At 27.9% G+C, this 18,810-nt stretch overlaps 2 protein-coding genes across 4 annotated transcripts in view; one reads left to right on the top strand and one right to left on the bottom strand.

Moving 5' to 3' along the window:
* The window catches only part of LOC111623424 (cyclic AMP-dependent transcription factor ATF-6 alpha-like), a 41,053-nt gene extending 40,783 nt beyond the window's left edge, over window positions 1-270 (top strand). For all 3 annotated transcript variants that reach the window (XM_023365996.1, XM_023365997.1, XM_023365995.1), the window contains exon 13: window positions 12-270. In XM_023365996.1, coding sequence (XP_023221764.1) covers window positions 12-232 — 221 coding nt within the window. In that variant the 3' untranslated portion in view covers window positions 233-270. The remainder of the gene's footprint in view (window positions 1-11) is intronic.
* Window positions 271-10,945: 10,675 nt separating this feature from the next.
* On the bottom strand, window positions 10,946-18,660 carry LOC111623437. The gene is made up of 5 exons (XM_023366011.1): window positions 18,524-18,660; window positions 16,789-16,949; window positions 15,833-15,986; window positions 12,020-12,239; window positions 10,946-11,094 (listed from the first exon to the last, which is right to left on the bottom strand). Exons 1-5 carry the CDS (start codon window positions 18,638-18,640, stop codon window positions 10,964-10,966), a joined length of 783 nt encoding a protein of 260 aa, XP_023221779.1. The 5' UTR covers window positions 18,641-18,660; the 3' UTR covers window positions 10,946-10,963.
* Window positions 18,661-18,810: the final 150 nt, after the last annotated feature.

The following is an 18,810-nucleotide window of genomic DNA, read 5'->3' as shown; positions in this document are numbered from 1 at the left end:
AATTTTGGCAGATACAGTCAAGCATCCTAAGGATCATGTGACCATGATGCAAATAGATTGTGAAGTTATGAATACTAAACTTGTGTATGTAAAAGAATCAGTAATTCCACCACATTTGCGTCACCATAAGAATCTTACTAAAAGTGATGATGATATTTATTCTATTTATAAAACTCCAGAAAAACAAAGAAAGACTAAAAGTATTAAAAATGAAAAACAAAAGCATGTTTGAATACCATCAAATTTAAAATTTTATTTTGTAAAATTTTAATCATCATACTGTCATAAGTATGAAAAAAAAGAAAGAACATTTTTTTTTCTTTTGAAGTTAATGGTCTTTTTATATTTTTCAAATTTTAAATTTTGTTATAAAATATATAAATGTATTATATATAAATGTTAAATTGTTTTCCTTTTGTTTGTTTGAAATTTAATGTAAAATGTTTTTCAGTCTAATTTGGCAATTTTCAAAATAATTTTATAATTGCTATCATTTTACTATAAGCTATTTTATATTAGTATTATAAAAACATTGATAATTCTTTAAAAATAAAAACTTTTCAAATATTTTGGATTATTTAATACATTTTTTTATTTAAATATATTGTTTGATTTGTTGGAATTGTATATTTATATGTATATATGTGTGTGTGTTTGGATGTTTGCTAATGGAAACTTAGATAATAGCACAATTTAATATAGACCCTATTATTTCATATTGAAAAACATAAATATAATCATATTGAAAACAAATGAATGCCCTAAAGAATATAAGACACTAATATTTTAACAATCTGATATTCAAATTTCTTCCATATTATTTTAATTATTTATAGTTTTATAACAATTTAAATTATACAATTTGTATTAATATCACTATATTTTTTTTTTCTCATTTAATATTAAATTTCTTATTTAAAAAATGTATAATAAAAAAAGTTTTTTTTTTATTTTGAGTGCAATAAAGATGTTACAATTTTCATGATTTCATCTTAAGCAAAATGATAATGAAACTGCCATAGATATACTAAGAAATGTTGATTTAGATTAAGAAATATAGATTAGGTTAATACTTTAGGTTAATGGATGTAAACATTTTAATTACATCTGATTTTAATCTATAGGTTTTTATTTCATTTTTTAATTATTTTTAAATTTAATTTTTTGTTAGAAAATAAATATATTTTTGGAACAATTAAAACATTGAATTGTTTTACTCTTAAATTTAAAAAATTTTTAACTCAACTCTAACATATGTTAAAATTATTAAATGTAGATATTAAGAAATGAAATAAACTAAATAATAAAACAAATAAGTATGAGTTTATATTTAAATAACTAATATATATATATTTATATTTTTTTCTAATTATTCAAACTGTTTAATTTTTACGATAGCTTGAAAATAATATTTTTTGCTTTTTAACTATTGAATCAAATTAATTTATGATTATTATATTGGACATTAGACCTTAGATAACTATATTCAGAAAATGTTTAGTAAAATTATTTTTAAATACAGAAATAAATATATATGATATCTGTAAATATTTTTTGCTATTTTTGATATGTTGTTACGCAGCACTACTGCAAGGTACACTTATGAAACATGTGTTAATTGAAAAAAATTCAAAAAGTTGTGTGGACATTCACAAAGTAATTAGTCATGTTCAATATGAGCATTGTAATGGTATCATATCAATATTCAATTTGTTGCTACATGTTGCTGAGCATTTCATGGTCAATTTTAGTACATAGATTTCTGTTGGTAATTCCAAAGAACTTGCCAGACAGTTGTTTTCAATACATTAAATTTTGTTTGTTAAAACTGGCACGTTAAACAGTTTTCTAATGGCCAAGATTTCTAATGTAGAAACAATTGCCAAATAGCTTCAGCATGCTTTTCATTTATGGACAGTCTGTTAGTATTTTGTGTTCATGCAAATAGACATCATTAACAAATTCTTAAACCAAACATAATTTACATTTATGACCTGCTTAGTGGAATCTTCCCATGCTTTCATTGAAACTCTCATTGTACTGTGATGACATTTTTTGTTTTATAAAAATTGAGAGAGAAAGTGCTTTCTCTGATCTTCATTTCATGTTCACTTATTGTCAAATGCATCACTATCTGATAGTAAAACCTTACAATTTAGCATCTTGTACAAACTAAGAGTTGTTCATTCATATAATTTCTATCTAAACACACTCAAAAGATGGAACCATTGATTACAAACACTTCACACCTCTTATACTTACTCCAGCACAAAATTTAATGAGTGTTTTTATTCAAAACAGTTACTTATACCAATTGCAAGTAATAAAATATCAAATTAGAAGGAACATTTATGAACAACCGTTGTACATATATAATATATCAAAAATATATTCTGCATACATATATGTATCTATATATGTATTTATTGGAATTTATCTATTATATACTTATATTTAAGTACTATTTTTATGTTTAAGATTTCTTACTGTAATTATTATGTGATTAATTTCTAAATTAATACAATTATAATTAGTGAGTCATATCTATTATAAACGACAAAATTGAAGCATATCATATAGCTCTTATTTATTTTTACTCAGTTGTTTATCATCAGTCATTTTCAAATTTTTGTCAATATATTTCAAGTAAAAATTTAAAAAATTGTTACTTTGATTGATCATTCAATAAAATTTTTGTAAATAAATTAATTAATAATCTTGACCAACCATTCTTTCTGTTGTTATGTTGCATTTTTCTCTTTCTAAAATCTGTATTTCTATCCATTATTATTATTATTTTTATTAATACTGTTCTTATTTTCTAAATTTATAAATTTGAATATAAATTTAGCACTATAAGTAGAAGTGGCTATTGTTGCTTATTAACAATATAATAAATTTATTAGTTGATGAATTTAATCTAAATTATACACTAATTTAGTGTATAATGTAGATTAAATACAAAAACATTATGTATATATTTAATTTCTTTTAAACTTAAAAAATTTGATTTATAAAAGTACAGTAAAACCCCTCTAACTCAGACTAATGGGAAGTGAAGGTCATCCAAGTATATGAAAATCTTAATGGTGTTTTCTCCAGTAATATGGAAAACAAGAATATGGTTATACAGTATAGTAATTTATTAAAATCATCTCTGTACAGAAGTTTTACTGAGTAGAAATTATACTGCAGAATACATTATTAGAGGAAATGAGCTTAAAAAATTTCATAACATTATAGTGGAATGCAATGTATTGATACAGTACAATCTTTAGTAATTTACTGGCTACAGTAATATAATGCACAGTATTGTGAAGACTTCTGCATATTGAAACAGTCATTAATTATAACATTTCTATTGTCATGACATTTTAAATTACTGTTTCAAGTTAGCAGAGTTTACTGTATATGCTTTACACTTATAATTATGTGTACATTATGAATTTTGTTTTTATACATGATTGATATATATATGTACACAGTAACCACTCATTATTTTGTGTATGTCAGGAGACTAAATGAGTGATATATGAGGGTGAGTAAAAAAAGTGAGAATGAATTTATTACTCACAAAATACATTAGGCAAGGTCCAGCTTGATATGCTCTTTTTCAAAATTATTAAAAATTAAAAAAGTCCCTATCAATTGTATGCACTTAGCTCAATATGTCTGTCAGTTCTGGAAGATGTGCTGGAACCTGTCTTTTGTCATGTTCAGAACCACCTCTAACTTCAGAATGGCCATTGATAGCTGAAACACTGGCCCCCATAGCTACAAGTTCAGATGCAGGAACAAAAAACAATCACAGGGAGCAAGGTCCAGGCTTTATAAAGGGTGCAGCACACATTTGATGTTTGATAGTTTGAAGCACATTTTTCATGGTCAAAGAAGGCCAAAATTTTTCAATTTGTGGGAAACATAATGATCATTTCCTTCAACTACAGTGGAAAGGTTTACCAGCATGAAGTGCCCCTGCATACAATAGTTACTGGACAGTATCATGAGTTTTGAAGACCATGGTCAAGCACATCTGATGGAAAAGCCCCAAGCTCTATCCACCACAATAATGAAAGCCCTCACTGCAAAGTTTCTATTTGTGGGCTGTATTTCATCCAATAGTAGTTTAAATCATTAATTGGAATAAAATAAATTTCTTTCCCAATAAAAATTCAATGTTAACTGATTTTTTAAAAATTATTTGCTAAAGTGCTTTTATATTTAGAAAAAAAGAATACTGCAATATATCCAAATGAGTGATGATATGAGAGGTTACTGTGTATATAAATACAATAAGACCTCGCTTAATGTGGGGGATGCGTTCCTAGACAACAAAGTGCTAAACGAAACAGTGTAAAATGAGGTAATTTTAACATAGAGTAAATAGTAGTGATGTAACGAATATTCGGTTACTATTCGGTATTCGGCCTATTTTTCACTATTCGGCCGAATACTGAATAGTGATTAAATATTCGGTATACCGAATACCTAAAAACAGGAGTAATAAATAACAAAAACACAGTAAATTAATCGTTTTGGTATTTAGATTTAATGTTATTGAGTTAGTGTTGTTTGTTTATATTTATTTATAACTTGTAACATGCACAAAATAAAAAAGAAAATAATATTAGTCACATGTACTCACAATTTATAATTACAAAGATCAGCACAAGTACTGTACACATTTATTCGTTCGAGAATCGTCGCACATCCGAGGGTCTGACCCTGCCTATCCTTTCTAAGCGCTCGTCTTTGCTCTTCCCTTTCTCTTAGCTCTATCACTCTAATCCACGTATGCCTGTGCATACATCATAATACACGCTCACAATACTTTTGATTCGTCACTTTTCCATCGTAGAGTTCCCATTTTACAATTACGTGACTCAGCCTGGTGATAACGGAGAAAAGAGACAGATAGGACGTCGATATAAATCACAGTTATGATTTCACAGATTCGAGACAGCTCGATAGCCCGAACGGCCCCAGGCTTTCGCCCATGCACGCTAAGTGACTTTCATTACAAGCATTTAGCTTTCCGAAGTCTATGACGACAATTGTTTGGCATTGACGGGCGCGAATTTTGTGCCAATAAGCTGCCTCGACTCAATTTCATATTTATTTTCGCTTCGCGGTCCTTCTCTGTTCTTTTTCTGTTATTTACAAGTGTAGGTCATTTGATATCATCATTTATCACATACTTCCATGACACTCTTGTCTGTCGGCTACAACTGCCAAGAATTAACGTGATTGGCAAAGCGTAGTGACAGCGGGCCAATAGAGAGCAGGATCCTTGCCATAATACGGTTTGCGCGCCAATTTTCATACGTGCGTTAGTCAAGCCGAATAGTTTGCCCGAATATTCGGCTATTCGGCCACGCTCCTGGCCAAGTATTCGGCCTGAGGCCGAATATACTATTCATTACAACACTAGTAAATAGGGAAAGGGGAACATGTGACCAAAAATAAAGAAATTTTACTTTAATTTTAAGTTATTTTTATATTAATTTGCACACTAATATATGTTACACAGAAATGTAAGGTTTATTTTTTGTGATGAAGGTCCTGACTTTTCTGAAATTATTGTTTTTTTGCAATAAAGTCATTAAGTTTCATTTGTTGCTTTTTTCTTTCCTTAAGCAAATGTCGGTAACAGAAGATCGCATCCAAAACACCTCATTTTGCTTTAGCACGCCTTTCAAAAACTGGATCATTCGCTACAATTTGATCAACAATTTCAGTTATCTTACCAAACTTTTACTAAGGAAATCTGTAGAGAAATTTTTTGGGTTCTTTGTTTTCAGAATCTCTGTTTTCCAGTTCTACATGAATTCCTTGTTCTGCCACTCCTTGAAGGTCATCGTTGGTAAGGCGCTCACCAGAAACCTACTGTAACTCCTCAATATCTTGCTTGTCTAGATCTAGTCCTGCTGTATCGATTAGGTTGAATTTGGTCAACCTAACAATACAGCGATAGGCTCTTCTCATTGAGAATTCTTGGATATCTTCAGCCATAACTTCTTCCACACTTTGTTCATGTATTTATCAGTTAATTCTTGCCAAATGAAGTCGATATTGCCTATGGCATCCATGATGTTATATTTTTTCCAAAATTGCACCAAACAAACATAGATTTAAAGAAAGTACACCTTTTTGCCACCTTTTCCTGATTGGTTTGTGTTCATAAATAATCGATGAAATGCTGCGATAATTTAAATCAGCATAAATTTTGAGGTTTTTTTTTTTAGGCTTCAAGCAAGCCATGTTATATCGAATCAGCATTGAGCGGGGTCTTACTGTATATAGATAAAGAGCTAGACTTTATCATTAAAGTTTAATTTCATTCTATTATATTCATTTCATATCGGTTTCATGCTAGTTTTAATGAATAAATGATTTCAACTGAAAATGGAAGTCTGATCTTGCTCAATCAAATAGATAAAAAAAAAAAACTATTTAAAGCAGTAAAAAATGATTAATTTATTTAAATATTGAAATAAATTCTATCAGTATTATATTTCTTGTATTTTTGAAGGAATCATTCTATAACAATAAGATTCTGAATAATGAAAAATTTTACATTTTAAATAGGTGGAATGAAGATATTGATATCATTCTTCCAAAAATATTTTTAATCCAAATTAGTAGAAAGTTTTTCATATACAAATGGAAAGATGATTTGTGTTTGAAAATCTACTTCTTCATTTGTAAGTAAATGTAAATATGAACAACTGTATAAGTTTAGAAAAATTTATCTGATGCTTATTTTTATTATCTAAAAAGACAAAAATCAATAATCAAAATTTGTTACAAGATTTTTAAAAAATTAGAAAGCTTTTCTTTTTGTATTAGATTTAAAACGTTTTTAGGAATTCATTTTTAATTTTAACAAATTACATAGAAATTGAAGTAAGGCAAAAGTAAACATTGTGTTGTAGGTGAAAATATTAGTGTCTAATTTTCTTTCATTTATTGATGGGCAAACAATAAAAATCAGTAAGTTGTAATTGAGTAATGAACAAAAGTTTATTTGTGAATGTGACAAGTTTATATTAATATAATAATAAATTATACTTTTGTTTTATTATCCATGAATTAATCTGAATTATTTTTTATTAAATCATTTAATTAGATCATTATTATTAAACTATAATAAAATTTTAATTTAGTAGAATAATGTTAAAAGATAATAGATTAGAATGAAAAAAATATTTAATTCCTAGCTTTTAAATTCTTTTCAGTATATAGTAGGAAGTGGAGTTCACTGTGTACAGCATTATTACTAGTTTTTCTTTTTTCTAGTGCTTTCAACGAATATATTTTTATCGTCTTCAGGCGAAATAAAACTTTTAAATCAAACATAAACATTTGAAACGAAAAAGGAACACACACACAGTTTTAAATAAAAAGATTTTTGGAATAAACTCGTTATGAACCGGCCACAAATTTCGAATACGTACGATGTTATGCGTGTGATGTAATATTGCGCATGAGTGGGTGCTAGTTCATGTCAACGGTGTGACAGACAATGTAAATCACTGTTAACCGTTTATATAGAGCAACCTTATATGTTGGGCATATAAGGTTTCCAGAGTTGGTGCATTGCATGTTTCCAAGGTTGTTATAAATAGAGCCTCCCATCATATAAAGAGGAGTTTTTGGTCACTGCAGGTTCTGAGTATTGCAGTTTGGGCCCATAATGGGTTGTAATTCAGATCGTGCACCTTTCTTGCAAGCTCTGTGGTGCACCTTCCTTTCGCCACATCATCTTGGTATTCAGCTAGGCAAGTAGCAAGCATTCTTGTTTGCTACCTGCCTAGCTGAACACTAGGATCTATTCATTACAACCTCAGAAACATTCAATGCACCCACTTTGAAACTGCCCAATATATGGGTCGCCCTATATAAATGGTCAAACAGTGATTTACATCATCTGTCACACTGTTAACATGGAATGGCACCCATGCATGTGCCGTATTACATCGCATGCATAACATCATATGTATTTGAAATTTGTGGCCGGTTCATAATGAGTTTATTCCAAAAATCTTTTTATTTAAAATTATATGTGTTCCTTTCCCATTTTGAATATTTATGTTCAATTTAGAAGTTTTATTTTGTCTGAAGACAACGAAAATATATTCATTGAAAGTGCTAGAAAAAAGAAAAACTAGTAATAACGCCATACACAGTGAACTCTACTTCCTACTACTATTACTTGGCGTGAGTATCATACTAAATTATATTTTCAGTATATGTTTTACAAATTGCAATTTGCATTGAATATGCAATTTGTAAATATGTATTCATTCACATATGTTTGAAAGAGTGAATATTTTATAAACATTGAAAATATTTTAAAATTGCATTAAATCACAGTAAACATTTTACCTTATCTGAATTACACAATGTGTAACTGACAATAATTATTGTATTTGTATTAATATTTTTAGACACAATTAAAATCTCAGAAATTCCAAAAATAATCACCCCAATTACAAATTAATATGAAAAATGCATAACGTAATTAATTCCTATAAGATTGCTAGGTGTGCAATCTTAAAATACACAATTGCATCTAAATGTTAATGCTCTATGAAATGATAAAAATTACATTCTATTTTACAACTTTTTATATGTATTTAATCATTAGCATTTTCATTCCATTTTAAAACTGTATATATTGTAACTAATTTATGACAAAGGATTTATTATAATATAAATGCATATTATTTGTCATAAATATTTAAAATGTATATTTCAATTTCTTACCATTTAAAACACTGAAAAAATAATTGTATAACATGAAAACCAGATGAGTTAAAGGTTCCTAGGATTCATATTGAGTTTCTAGGATTTTTATCCACTATTTATGTTGTAATAAAATAGTAAACTATACATTATTTTGTTTTGTGTTTAAAATCAAAAGTGTTGAGAATACAAATAATTTTAGTTAATTATAATTAAGGTTCGTTTGAAGGATATAATCAAATTTCTATATAATGAACATTCAGTAAAATCATATTTAATGAATTATTTTGACATTTTGAATTGTATGAAATTTCATTTAAAATAACTTCCATTTATTAAAACTTTCCAATTAACTAAATGATTTAGATTTCATTTGTCAAAATAATTGAGTTATATAGTTTTTTAATCAATTTTTTCTAATAAAAATTCTATTTTCTATATTGGCATAGTAATTGGAATAGTTTTCATTCTGAAATGCATTTAAATAAAAATATAAGTTGAAATTAATTCAAATTTTGATATCCTTTTTATTAACTTCCTATTATTAAAGATAAACAGCTAAGTAAGTAAACCAATGAAATAATCTGTTTCATGCTGTATGAAATGGACTATGAATGCATTGTCAGTAATGCTGGTTTAGTTAAATTGCTGAAGATCACTCTAAGCATTCACAGACAACAAAGTCACATTTTACTGTTTATAAATACTATCTTTATATAAGTCAAAATGTTTACTCAGAAATGATACAAAAATTGCAGCTGTTATAAAAATTATAAGACTAGGTGTAGCTGATGACATGTATTTTCCACTCTAAAAATTTTACAAATACTTTGTAATTTGTGGCAGCCATCTTAAATTAGTCTTCAGATCTTCCAGACTTCATTACACTAATACTGTAGAGACTGATGTCTTTTAAATTAATAGTCTTTATAAGCAGCTTTATCAGGCAATGCATTCTTCATTGGTTTGCTTGCTTAGAAGCATTGTAAGCTACTATATTGCACTGTTACATATGTAAAACAGAAAATTTCAAAATACAGTGGAAGTTTCTTAGTTATAACTATTTTATAAATTTCATTACATAGGAGTTCAATTGTATCATATTTCAGTAATTAATTTATATTTTGGTTTATTTTATACAAAAATCTTTATAAGACATTTGTTTTTTAGCATTTATAATTTATATTTGCACTTAAAAAATACAAATTTTATAAATCATAAATGTGATACAGCATTTGCAAACTGTAACTATGTACAATAATATTTTGTATTTCATCGTGATTACATTAAATTAATATCATAGATAATTATAGTAAAATTTGATTAGTTATTTTTCACTTTTTATAAATAACGAAATTAAATAATTTAAATTAGAATTTAATTATATATTAATTTTTAAAACTTTATTTTAATATGAATTGGAATTTAAGAATGAAAAAAAAAAACAAAAATGTGAATTATAAGTTACTATTAATTTATATTGTAGCTTTTAGGCATTTTATATTAGAGTATTTTATAAAGTAATAATATAATAAAACAGTTGGAAAAATTATGCAGGGTGTTAAAAAATATTTATCATTTAAATGATAAATAGTGCACACTATAATGAGTAAAAAGCTTAGTATACATAGATAAAAAACGCAATTGTTTCTGAGATAATCAGAGACTGGAATTTTTGAGAGACTTTGTCACTCTAATATGTCAAATCTGCATAGGAAATGGAAGGGAGGACCTGTAAATATCATGGTAAGAATTTGGTAAGATTATTTTCTTATGTCATTTGATACATAAAAATCAATAATGATATTAATATACAAAATATCTCAGAAATGACTGCATTTTCAACCTATGTTTACTAAGATGTTCTACTCAGTATGATGTACACTATCAAATAAATGTTGAATGCCTTTTTTTTTTAACACACACTATTTGTTATTTGATAGTATTTGTGATTAATTCTGCTTTTAAATTACAAAATGTTTTCAAAATATAATTTCCTTTTTGTAATATACTATAACTTTTTATGAATAATTTATAATCCTTGTGAAATAAAAACTGCATTAATGCTGAGAAGTTATTCATTGATATAATTGTAATCATAAAATTTACAGCAATGTAAAATATTCTAGTCTAATCATTTTTACAGGTTTTGTGGGTCATGTAATTAAATTTTCATTTTGTATTAATAATCAAAATATAATTAGCAAATAAACATTTATTTTAAAAATAGTTTATGTCGTTTCTGAAATTCATTTTGAGCAAATTCTTCAGCATTTGCTTTAATAATTGATCTGGGAATAGTTTCTTCTTCATCCTCATCACTTTCGTGATATGATTGGTGTGTTTCTGTAATACAAAAATTTAGTATATTAAACATGATTTTGAATTAGGGATAATGATATAGACAAAACTTATTTTTTACTGACAAATAAGATGTCTTACAAAGAAATATATAAGTCCAAGTTATGAACACAATATTCACTTAGGAAATATGATTTTAAACAGATGAAACATGTTGCAAATGTAAATCTAAACTCATATTCATTTACTTTTGCACATTTTTAATGGCAAATTAAATATGAAAAGTTTATTTTGAAAACTATTTTTTTTTATACCATCTTCTGACCAAAAGATGATGACAACCTAATTGATACATTTTATTATATATAACACATTTATAAGCAAATATACTCTACATTGATTGACTGAATACTTGTTCTTTTGTTTGTTCTTGTTAAAGAATATCTGGTTTACTGAGATTGATTTTCTCTCTTTAATTTGAAAGGATTGACATAGTTACATTCTATAAAAACTGTATAATCTTGTAGCAAAATTTTAAAGTGGTTTATGTGATATACAAATTCAATTTATCTTTAATTTCTATATTTTTTAGGAATATTTTATGAACAATAATCAGTTTATGAAAAATAATATCCAAGTAATATATACATTTTATGTCAAACATTAAATTAATTAATGACATTGGTCTGATTTATAATTATTTAATTGTAAAATTAAATTACATACATCATTTAAAATATAATTTTAACTAGGTATAAACATTTTAAATTAAAATACTAAAATGGTAAAATGTATTCTAATAATTTTCAAAAATTTAAAACAGAAATATATTTTTTATGAAATATTAAACATTTTAATTAAAATGGGTGTAGGTATAAATTTTGAAAATGTGCTTCATTTAGTTTTTCTATGATTTGTGTAATTATATTTAGAAAGATAGAATATATTAATTTATAATAATTATATTTACTTATTGGGATTGCTTTGTCTTTTGGATAATTGATACGTCTTCTATGAATAGCATTCAGTGATTGCATATGATCCAGAAAAGTAGCATAAGATATTTTCTGCGGTTTACTTTTTTTCAAGTGATTAACTTGGTTTTTAATATCTTCTAATAAATTCTTGAAATGATCAATACATTTTTGGAATGTTAGAATATTTTCAGTGTCAATAGTTATTTGATTAAACTGAAAAAAAAAAAAAAAAAGATAAATTTTTGCAATATGAACAAAGAAGGAAAACCAGATTTTCATATGTTTTTTTGAAGTCTTTTTAATACACTGTTCATTGAAATTGAAACATCATGAAGGTGACTTGGATTGGGTTGAAATTTGCTATACAAATAGGTTATACAGTAGAGTCTCAAACTCAGCTTAATGTGGACCGAAGGGTGGCCGAGTTTGTGAAAATGCCAGGTTATCGGGAATGGGGTTAAAAAAATAAGTATGAATGTTTCCTCAGAAAATACTGTACTGTACTTGTATGTATTGTTTACTTGAGAATACAACAGAGAATAAACTGCCCAAATACCCTTAAACAAAGGAAAAGTAAGTCCTTTATGAAGGCATAGAGCATTTACTACATGAAAATGAAAGTTAATGAATACACTGTGTACAGTAATTTACCTGATAAGGCAGATCTCAGAAAAATACTTTATGAGGCATAAAGCTGTCTATAATGAAAATTAATTAACTAAGGATTTTTTTGCCCTGCCAGGGTGTGGCTGAGTTTCCGGACTGCCGGGTTATCGAGTGCTGAGTTTTTGAGACTCTACTGTATTGGAAAATGCAAATGAATACAATCTCAGTACTTATCTATATTTAGTGTTTGCTCAACATGACACTCCACAGGTATAAAAAACTCACCAAACAAAATTCTGAATATTCATTCTGTCAATGAAATTGACTGTTACAGTGCTGCTAATATGTAGCCATTTCTGCGGTTTACTTTTTTTCAAGTGATTAACTTGGTTTTTAATATCTTCTAATAAATTCTTGAAATGATCAACACATTTTTGGAATGTTAGAATATTTTCTTGAAATGATTTATGGTTGCAAAAGGAAAGAATGTTATGAGCATTTGATGGAGTTTGAAAGAGGAATAATTGTTGGATTGAGAGAAAGAGTAGTCATATTGTGATATTATTGCACAACTTCAGCAAAATGTTAGTAGAGTTATGTATACATGGTGTCATGAGGGATCTGGGATTCCAATGTCCAAATTTTAAAGGGAAAACAGAACAACTACTGCATGGCTGTGATGAATTGTACATTGACATCCACAGCATAGGCAAAGCAATGGAGGATGGTAATATTTCAAGATATTTCTGCTAACATTGTTTACCACCGATTGCTGCAGTTTGTAGCTTGCTATTCATTGCTGTGACTTTAATTGAACCTACATCATAGATGTTAGAGGCTTTAATAATGCCAAGAATGAAGACACTGGATTACTGAATGGAAACAAATTTTGTGAGACGCTGTCGAGTGGGCGATGGTCAACTAGGCTACTGCTAACTGGGTATCAGACATCTGGGCGAGAAAATAATTGATGAACAATATACAAAATACAAAATGTTTTGTTTTCATTATACAGATCATTGTTATTTTCTAACGATCTAATACCAGGTAAATTTAAATATTTTTTAAGAAACGAGTTAAAAGAATGATTTTGTAATTAACAAACTAATTTATACATGTTCATTATTTCTTTTTACAAGTAAATAGAAAAGTCTCGAAGGACAGTTGATATCGACCCCGCAAAATTAACAAATATACATAAAAACAGACAACAGTTACATAAATTTAAAAATACAGGTAACCCCCGTATAACACGGCACTTCTATAGCACGGATTCGCTCTGACACGGTTCGAGAATTGGGTAAAACCCTCGTACAACAGGAAATTGTAATAAATTTTTACATACTTAAGTACTAATAGTTCACGAAAATATTATTTTAAGTAATGTAAATTTCTCTTCTCGCCTTCTGTCGATACACGTGGTCCTTCTCGAAACTTGTTTCAATGTTGCCAGATCGCGACGCTTCTGCTTCTGATGTTGCCGAATGTTTTTCCCTTATTCCATACTTGCTTTATTCTTCATAAGTACTTAGCACTACATATGGAAATTTATAAAGACCTTTTAACTAGAAGCAAGCAATCTAAAATTACATACACTTTTTGCGAAAGGTAAATCATGGATCTGAAGATAATGCAGAAAAATGCTCAGAGGATAAGGATAACTTGCCAAAAAGAAAACGCTCTCGGTTAATTAATAGTGTTTTTAGTGATGACGAAGAAAACATTGTTTAATTTATATTAATATGTATCACTTAAAAAAATTTTAATAAAGATATTTATCTTAATTATGAAAATATACTAGCATGTTTTTTAATTTTTGGAACCTAACCCTCCTTTTCGTATTAGTTCTTTGTTTCGTATAACACGGATTCGCATAACACGGCAATTTTTTTGGAACGTAACTACCGTGTTATACGGGGGTTACTTGTACATTATATTATACAATATAAATTAAAACAAAACAGTATAAAAATTCTTTGAAAGAATTTGTTTTCGAACAACCGCTTTTCTTTGATGTGCTTTGTTAACCATCATTGGCGACATGTTGCGGTTCGTTCCAAGACATTTCCTAAGTTGGAAATAACTCGTAAGTTATAACTCATACTTTGTAAATCTTAACCATATATATATATATACTGTATATGGTTAATACTGTTAATATGGGTAATATGGTTATAACATATATATATATATATAATGAATATTTACAAAAGTAAATTAAAAATATCCGCCAAATCGATAGTAAGTTTTTATTTACCATCGTATACTTTACTGTACATATTTGTAATTGATTGCAATTATTAGGCTGCAATTTGAAAAAAATGTAGACCTATAAATTCCCACTGTCGTCTGTCCGTTCGTCCATTTGTCTTTCCTTAATCTCGGGAACGGAGATAGATAGATGAAAGACGACACTCCCGATTAACTATATACAGTACTAATTCCGATGCAAACTGGAAGTCACATTATTTCAATTCATAACTTTTCTACTGAAAGCAGTTAATAGATGACTGGCACAATTATATTGTTAAAGGAAAAGTATGATGTACAGGAGCGAGCCACTACTAATAATTTGAGGTGGAGAGTGCATATTTTAAATTAATTAAATTAAAGATATGATTAAAAATTGCAGCTCATCGTTGTGACGCTGTCACAATAAATAATTGCTCGTTACTGTTGAACTTTCTTTATAAACAGTAAAATTGATTCTGTGAGGTGGAAAATAAATGCTAGATGTGGCAAATACGATCCAATTAAAACATTAATCGAATTACGTCTTGTTTATATCAATTATCCTACGGTAAAATTGGTTTCGTCGCAATACGTCGTTTTGCTTAACGCTACACCTTCCAAGAACTTATTGAAGACATTAAATGAGGACTTGCTCCCATGTAGTAATAAACAATTTCTTAAATGTAGTATAAGATTTTACATGTAAAGCACACGAATTTATTTCTACAAGAACAAATTTATCCTTTTCTCATTACTTTTAAAATTAGTAGACTATATATAAGATGGTAATGGGAGATATAAACTCAAAATTCTTGTCACGAATATAATTTAAATTTCAGTAAAAGCAGAACAGATAATTATATGAAATCAAATGTTTGTTTTCTTCTAAAAATTAAAAATTTAATTTTAGAGTATCGAATGTTTTTTTAAACATTTTAACAGAAATTTTATATACTATATAATCTTACTTCAATGTTTTCTAACAAAATATGGAGTTGCATTGCACCACTTTTTACTTCAGTAAGAAGACTTCCCAGTCGATTTAACGAATTTTGTGTATCAGTTATTCTTATATTTTCCTCGTTTAAGTTTTGTTTACATTCGTCAATTGTCATTTTATTTCTAGAGTATTAAGAGAAAATTAAAACAATAAAAATAAATTATTAAGCGTTTCAAATAAAAACAAGAGTCTAATTAAATTGTGTGCATAATAAAAATTGTTAGGTTTATGTTAATGTTTTAATAAATTGTTCAATGCGCTTTAGTATCAGCTCCCGTGTATTGGGATCGATTGTGATTTTAAAAGTTTATTCACAGTTAAATGAATTTAACGTTTTGAAGATTCAATTTAAAACGAATAACTGGGAAAAGTACTGATAATTTAGATCTAGAAAAAAATATTATAAGACTTAACATCACTTCGTATATTTTAAAAGATAATATGACAATAACTTTAAAGTTGATATAATTGGGAAACAGTATAGCTATAAACACAAATATTGTATCCTCATACGAGAAATATCTCATGAGGAAATCGGCACTTATTTCTGATGGGCATATATTTATTTGTGTGTACACGATGTTTTGTTATATATAGCAGGTTATTTTTTTAAATAACTTGAAAATAAAACAATTTTGATTAATTTTAATTGCCCTGAGCCTTAAGGAAGTAAGATCCTTACAGGTTTTTTTGGGTTTGTATTTCGTTTAATTCCTATACTTTAATTTGTTATAGTACCCCAGTATGTATTTTTCCGCAGACTACGTTATCCTCCATAAAGCCTTGTGTGGGGGGTATGTACTATTCGTTTGTTTGGAAAACGTTATTGATGAATTTTATATTAGCAATATAAAATATACAATAATAAATAATATATTTTCTAATCGTTTTGCAACTTTTATTTTTTTCGTAATTAAAACTTACTTGATAACATTTATGTCTGTTGAATCAATCATTTGTAAACGATTCTTTTCCAATAAAGCAAGTTGATCCAAAAGTTGTAATTTCTGTTCTTCCCGTCTTGATTTTTCTTCCAACAAATACTGTTTAATTACGTCTTGAGAAATCAATACTAACTCAATTTGCTGTAATAATTTGTTTTATTAATACAATTGTCGAAATAATAGACTATATTTTATAATATTCTAAGTTAAATGCATTGATCAAATAAATATAAAAATATAAGTATTTTCTATATACAGTACATAAAATGTGTCAGTATATGTATTTGCTGTTCCCTACTTACTGCTAAACACTTCGATCCAGATCGATCAAAGTGTTTAGCAGTTTCATAGCTACTTTTTATGACCCTACGGAAAATACAGATTAACATGAAATTTGGACTTTCCCTGATTTAATTTCTTCGACACTGATAATTTAAGCTTAATGCATTTATATCTAAGTAAGCATTTTGTAATAATTAATAAAGGCACCACACTGTCTATAAATAATATTCTGAGTGATGATTTCAAAGAATGTAGGGTCTTCTTGATTGATTTGGAAGTTTGCCTAAAATAACCAAACTTTTAATGTCTGTCTATTACTTTTTACTCGGGCAACACCGAGTAGATATGCTAGTATATAATATATGTAATTTGTAATAAGGAATATAAATCATTTAGACTTTTCAGAATACGAGTATTTAAGGAAAGGAGCATACAAGATGTGACAATTTAATTCCCGAAATGCGCCTTTAAAAAATATACATGCGGAACTGTACGCTAGTGGCTACTGTCACCTTTAAAGTACCCCCCTTATGCATCTATATACTGAATTAAACGGCGTTCTCATTTCTAGAAGCGAGCCTAGAACTCATTTTTCGGAACACTTGAATAGCTGTCTCACATTCTGTTGATATCAGTTATATTAGAAAATCTTCATCCTTTCGAGCAGTTTTTAATTTTGGAAATAGTCAGAAATTACAGGGATCTAAGTCAGATGAATAGGCAGGACTATCTAATTGGGTAATCGCTTTTTTGGCCAGAAAATCTCTCACAGTGACTTGGCGTGATGAATGATCCACTTGTTAGGCCACAGTTTGGGTCTTTCTTCGAAACAGAACTCGTAATCTCTGCAGTACTAAATAGCATTTAGTTGATTGATTGTCCCTATTCAACAAATTCTTGATGGACTATTTGTGATCAAAGAAACACGCCAGCAAAGTCTTAAATTGTTAGCGCAACATGTATGCCTTTTAAGGGCGCGGTGAACTCAGAGATTTCCATTGCATGCTCTGACGTTTTGTTTCTGGGTCGTATTATAACTTTTCAATAGTGTATTTTCCGATTTTCACACAAAATTTAATATTAATACGTTGCTCTAAATTTCGGACACCCATTTTTATGCCAAAAGGTACAGATAACTATTACCTTTCCAATAGCTAATTAACAACTAGCTCTATCAGCTGAAATTTACGCAGGTATTAGTTCAAACATGTTCGAACACGACTGAACATGTCATTTCGATGTAGTTATGTCACGGGCGACATTACGTGGCCATTCCGGGAATTCAATTGTCATACGTTGTATTTTTGTACAATTAGACCGAATCAAACAAAACAATAACTGTTATGATATTCTTGGGATTACTTTTACTACAACCCCAAATTCACATGTAATGCTAAGGGATATAACTTAAATAAAAAAGATTATATTCTTACTTCAAAGTCACCGGCCATCGTTATCCCTTTAAGTTTTTCATGTATTTCTTCGTACATCCTCAACACAGCTTCCATTTCTGCCACAGAAAAGCGTTCATCTTCCATGGTTGTGTTCATACTTATCTGCGGTTCAATTTTTTGCTAAAGAAACGAGATAACTTTTAAGTTTGATATCATTTTTATTTCGTAACAACATTGTTTTATAATAAATGAATTGGCTCTGAAATGGGGATAATTATGCTTATATAAATAATAATTTTATTCTCTTTAATAAATAATATAATTCA

The sequence above is a fragment of the Centruroides sculpturatus genome, unplaced genomic scaffold (genome assembly GCF_000671375.1).
Source record: "Centruroides sculpturatus isolate CEXI.00-Female unplaced genomic scaffold, Cexi_2.0 scaffold190, whole genome shotgun sequence".
Taxonomy (NCBI): Eukaryota; Metazoa; Arthropoda; class Arachnida; order Scorpiones; family Buthidae; genus Centruroides; species Centruroides sculpturatus.
This window is presented reverse-complemented; position numbering and strand designations above follow the sequence as displayed.